General features: G+C 41.0%; 1 protein-coding gene across 1 annotated transcript in view; it reads right to left on the bottom strand.

The window, feature by feature from the left end:
• Positions 1-2733: 2733 nt before the first annotated feature.
• The window catches only part of ALDH7A1 (aldehyde dehydrogenase 7 family member A1), a 37809-nt gene continuing 34542 nt past the window's right edge, over positions 2734-6000 (bottom strand). Inside the window, exon 18 of the mRNA XM_060008931.1 lies at positions 2734-4826. Within this exon, the coding sequence (XP_059864914.1) occupies positions 4772-4826 (55 nt within the window). The 3' untranslated portion in view covers positions 2734-4771. The remainder of the gene's footprint in view (positions 4827-6000) is intronic.

Genomic DNA, 6000 nt, shown 5'->3' with positions numbered 1-6000 from the left:
TAGTCAAGATAGCAATGGTAACATGAATAATAGACAAAACGGAATCATGCACCACCTGATGGGACTCAGGGGAATACGGCACCATTTCTGCAATCGTACCGCTAAAGGTGCGCAACCTGAACCTAATCATGAGGAAACACCAAGTTGAGGGTCATCCTACCAAGTCAGTGGTCTGTAACTTCCAAAGTATCAAGGCCATAAAACTTTAGGAGAGACTAAAGGAAACTAAGGAGATATGACAGCATGGCTCCTTTTGCTATAAAGGACTCTACTGGCTCAAACGGCAGGTGAATGGATCTAAGAATTAGAATGTTAGTAACATCAATTTCCTGCTTTTGATGCTTGCACATGGCTATGTAGGAAAATGTAGTTTGTGGGGAATATACACTAAAGTATTTGGAGTTGTTGCGGAATCAGGTCAACAACATATTCTCAGTTTAGGGGGGAAAAGTTCCATTTTTAAGTTCGTGATTATGTCAAAAATAAAGAACAATACAAAAGGAAAAAGGAAATATCAGCGATTGAGAAACAGGCAGGCAGGGAAGGAGGGCACTGTAAGAGCTCCACAGTTTCAGGGACTGCAGTTCCTATCACCAGAGCGCTAACCTGGAGCCAGACTGCTTGGGTGCCAATTTCAGTGCCCATCGTTTATCAGCGGTAAGACCTGGGGAACGTTGCTTACCCTCTCTGTACCTGTCTCATTAGTAAGATGAGGATCATAATACCTACTTTGTAGAATTGTTATGAGAATTAAATGGGTTTATATTTAAGTGTGTTGAAAAGTGCCTGGACCATGGTTAAGTAAAACACAATCTCCCCTGGAGTTGTTAAAAAACGGAGTAACCTCACATACATGCTTACTGTGGGGAGGGGCGGAGTGGATAGAAAAGAAAGCTTATTTAATATTTTAAATTTAAAAGACACTACTCTGATTACAGCCATCGTTTTTCCTCTGATATCTCGGGGCTCATGGTTTACTTGAGCATAGTAATCAACTGCAGCAGAAATGATCCACGTAATCAGACGGGAGAAGGGAAGGCAGGTAACCAGTGGTGCTGGAATGGAAAGCAGCTCAGAAGAGTGGGACACTAGGGCTTCCCTGATGGTGCAGTGGTTAAGAATCCGCCTGCCAATGCAGGGGACACGGATTCGAGCCCTGGTCTGGGAAGATCCCACATGCCGCAGAGCAGCTAGGTCTGTGAACGACTACTGAGCCTGAGCTCTAGAGCCCTCGAGCCACAACTACTGAGCCTGCACGCCACAACTACTGAAGCCCGCACACCTAGAGCCCGAGGTCCGCAACAAGAGAAGCTACCGCAATGAGAAACCTGCGCACCACAAGGAAGAGTAGTCCCAGCTCGCCACAACTAGAGAAAGCCCGCACACAGCAACGAAGACCCAACACAGCCAAAAATAAATAAATTTTTTTTTTTTAAAAAAAGGAGACTCAGTTTAAAAAAAAAAAAAGAATGGGGCACTGAGTTTAGCACATCTGCCTGCTGAACGCAAAACCTTTTCCACGATGACTTCCTGGAGAGCAGAGTCCACACAACTCTCGGCCCTGCCCAACTGAGGCGCTTGCTCTGACCAACAGCACCACCTACAGGTCAACACCATGAAGACAATTTGATAGTATCTGATTCCTGGCCAGATTTCTAGAACCCTGGAATTGCCAGTGAAAAAGCCTTCAACCAGCAAACAGCAAACACTGAGGAATTATTGGATCTGTGTTCCTATTTTCATAGCTAATCTACCTTGGAAAATAAATGGCCTCTGCGATAATTTACACATGAGAGAAATCCAATTGACAATGACTAAAATTATAAACCATATAGGAATAAACTTAAAATAATTTTGCTAAGCATCTTAAGTATTTGAATTCAACGTACATACCATATACCTAGATTTTAAAAAACATGAGTATTGTAAATTGATTCTTTCCTATTTATAAATCTGTGATCCCGATAAAAATCTCAAAGAACTTCGCTTTTCAGAAACCTGAAAAATGCTTCTGAATTTCACTTAGGAAAATAGACAATATTTAAAAGTGCAAAATACCCCAATAACAACACTTATTGAGCTCTTACCACTGCCAGGCACTATATTACTTTTGTAATTTTTTCCTTTAATCTTTACAGTTGTTTGGGATGGGCGTTATTACCATCCCATACAGTGGGAACGCTAATCACAGCCACTCAGGTCCACTGTGGGAGCTGGGAACTCTGGCAGTATGGCTGTAACACCGGATGCAGGCAGGGCGGGGCAGACAGTCACAAGGGGCTCAGTGTAACCAGTAACCAGCAGTACAGGACTCCCAGCACCTTAAATCACATGGCCAGCAATAACACACACAAATGTAAATTTTAACTTCTGTGGTTAAAAATACTAATAAGTAACTTTCATTAAGTCAGTAAGAAACAGAGGGACATGTAAGGCCAAAATTTTTTAATAAACATCATGACAAAAAATGTCCTTGTTGCTAGAAACATTTGTAGAAAACTTGTGAATTAGTTTCAATGAAAGCTTTCAGAATCAGTTTAACTTGACTTCCATACCTAAGATTAGAGTTGCCGGTCCCCCTCTCACCAGTGTACTAGAGATTATTCCATATTGGCCACCATGGCATGGCTTTAGCAAATACACAGGAGGATGGAGAGCCTCCTCATTGGAGAGAATACATACCTGATTGGAGAGAAATTGTAAATGTAAAAATTGAAAAAACACCAACACAGCTCGTGTTTCGAAATACTTGTTAAAAAATAATATGCTTGGAAAAAACAGGATACAAAAAATATTTCAATCGAAATTAATCTCAATTTCACAAAATGAAAATAGCCAATTACTACATGGTTTCTAAAAACGTTTTAAATAGTGCTTTACTATTTTCTTCAGACATTATTACAGACACTAAAGAAAGGGCTACAATACCTAACATTGTGACTTACAAAGAAAAACCACAGCAAGGTTTTTTTAAACAAATGACCAAACTGCGTAATTTTCTGAGGCAACTGCTTGTATTAACCTTGTATTGATACACATATACTTTTAATCTATTTTGTACTTCAACACATGGAAGGAAACTTGGCTTTCAGCACAATCCTTTCATGAGATATTTAAAGAGTCCCCAGTTGAATAAGGCGAAGCTCACAAGTGTGCAGTTTGTGTGTGCTGGGGAGAGCGGTGGTGGAAAGGGGGTTAGGAAGCCTAGGATTCCAAGCACCTGATTCTCCGACATCATTTTTTTGTTGGTTTGAATTTTTAATCAAAGTTATACATTCTCTTGATTTAAAGAGTCAAATAGCTCTATAAGACTTGTTATGGAAGATAATCCCTCCTGTCTCCATGCCCCACCCCCCATTTGCCCTCTCCTGAAGCAATGATATTTTCAGAATTTAGCTCCCTATCTCTTATAAGCCTATGTTTCTATTTCTTGCTTTTGTAATTTTAGGCATTATTGATTTTCCACTACAGAACATAAACTGCCTGCCTCTCTGACCTACCTCAAACCCTGAACTTTTCCTGCCAACATGCTCTCAGAAGGCCTATCGTCCATGATTGGCTTAATATTCAAGGTTGACAACAGCATACCTGGGTGAACACTAGTCACAGCTGGGCCATGGAACATGTTATACCTTTCCTTCCCTGATAAATTTATAATTGCTTGGTTTTTTTCATTTGCTTGCTTCTCTGCCATAACTCAACCCCAAATTCTTTGCCAGGTGTCTACATCTCTCCATATATCTTGACACATCAGGTCATCTACAGATGTCATCTTCTTGCAAGTCTTCTGTCCCAGTCCAGTCTGGCAGGAGTTGACAGGGTGGTGGCTGCTACCCATCAGGGGAGTGAAGGCTGCCAGGAAGACAGAACTGCAGGAGCCAGCGTGAGCTCGACAGGGCCCCGGGCTGAATCACTCCAGTAGCTCCCGGGCAGCTTCTGAAGAGAAGGAAGTGGACTCCCAGGAAAGAAAAAGTGAACTATGCCGAGTCCACTGCGAACACATGCTGCTACACACTTGGTTATTCTGATAACAAACCTAAGGGCAACTAAGGAAGCCTAACAGCTAAAGAAGACGGTCTGAGGTTGCATAAGAAATCCAGATGTGCTCTGCATAGAATTCCACACAGTGGTCCGCAGGTGCAGGTTCTAGGTAGGGCAGGAGCAAAATCTCCATCCACCCCCCAAATTTCTTCTGTGGTGACACAAGCCATCCTGAGCGAGAGAAGCTGTGATAATGATGAATGCCCTCAGACATCTTAAACAGCAAGTCGTTCCACAGGGATACTGTGCTACGCTCCTCCATAAACAAGGGACACTCCCTTCAATCACACCCTTTCCAACACCTGCTGAGGAGGGTGACATGAATCAATACTTGCTACCGATTTCTTTACTTGCTCAGGAGACGTTCCTGCACCTCCTGACAAGGCTTCTATTTTTCCCCCTATTATGTTCTGTACTTTTCAAATTCCTACCATGGCATGCATTATATTTTTCTAAATTATAAAAGTAATGCTAAAGTTTAAAAAAATCAGTAACTACTAGTAACATAAAAATCCATCGAATCTATCTTTTATTACTTAAGGCTATGTCATGAAAATTTTTATTTTTTAAAAAAGTCTCTTGATTTAGGCTTCAGAAGCATAAGGGATTAACCACTGTCAAATTCAAAATGATCCATTGATTCAAGGCAAATAGTAATTTTCTTCGTCTTCTTCAGAAGAAAGAGATGCAACAATGCCTGAAACACTTGAAATGTCAATTGAAAGCAACTTTACTGAAACTTGATTCCTTGGGCCAAAGGCAGGTCCTTACTGTAGTTGATGGTACTAAGGGGGGGGAAAAATGAACAAAATTAAATGGATAGTATACACGTAATAGAGGAAATTTTATGCCATTAAAAAAATGTGTCTGATCTGCATATATTAACAAGGTCAAATATTCAAGTTATAAGTTAATGAAGAAAAAAATTAGGATACAAAAAAACATTAGTATAGATCCAGTTTTATAAAAGGAAAAATACGAGAAATACAAAATTCTGGAAAGACACACAGCATATGTGTTAGTAACGGTTTTCAGGGCACAAGAATATGGGGATTATAACTTCATCTTCTTTATGTCTCTCAATAACTTGTACTGAATTAGGAGGAAAAATACAGATATTCCCATTCTGATAGAAATAAAATAAAACTATAATAATTTGGAAAATAAAAGATTCCCTCTTAGTCAGTCATCTGGCTTTTCTCCTGAGAGGAAGTGTCTCCGTCTGATGGATACCAAAAAGGCTGCAGCTACATGCTTGGTCCCCTAGATCTCAAGTACACAAGAAAAGTAAAAGGAACATAACTGACTTCAACAAATGGGAATCAGACAAAGAGCATGCATGTGTCTGAGAGTAAGCAAGCCACAGCCAAAGCAACTCAGAAACTCCTGATACATACTTGAAATTTGCTAAGAGTAGATCTTAAGCTCGCTCGCTCTCTCTCGCTCTCTCGCTCTCACTCTGACTCACACACACACACACACACACACACACACACACACTGTTGTGAGGTAAAGGATGTGCTAACTTGATTGTGGGAATCTTTTCACAATGTATGTGTATGTCAAATCATCATGCTGCACACTTTAAGTATATTACGATTTAATTTGTCAATTATACCTCAATAAAGCTGGAGGGGGAAAAAAAATTCCTAACAGACATGAAGTTGCTGAGGAGACAATGAGCGAAGGTGTAGGAAACCCCCCTCCCCGAGAGGTTCCAGAGCCAGTGAGAAGCAGTAAATGAGACAGACGGTGTCCTGGGTTCCTCACCCTGTGCTCTTTCTACAACCTAACACGACATGGGCCTGACCCCACACACCATTTTACTGCTCTTGGATAAAGTGATTTCTACCCAAGAGGGAGGGAAAACAGAAAACAAATAAAAAGCAGCTCCTAGCCAGAACGTCCCAGCAACAGGTTCCCTTGCCAGCTACCCTTGGGCTGGGTGAACGTGCTAAT

This window comes from Delphinus delphis, chromosome 3 (genome assembly GCF_949987515.2).
Source record: "Delphinus delphis chromosome 3, mDelDel1.2, whole genome shotgun sequence".
NCBI classification, from domain to species: Eukaryota; Metazoa; Chordata; class Mammalia; order Artiodactyla; family Delphinidae; genus Delphinus; species Delphinus delphis.
The sequence above is the reverse complement of the archived record's forward strand: the minus strand, read 5'-3'. Positions and strand labels throughout refer to the sequence as shown.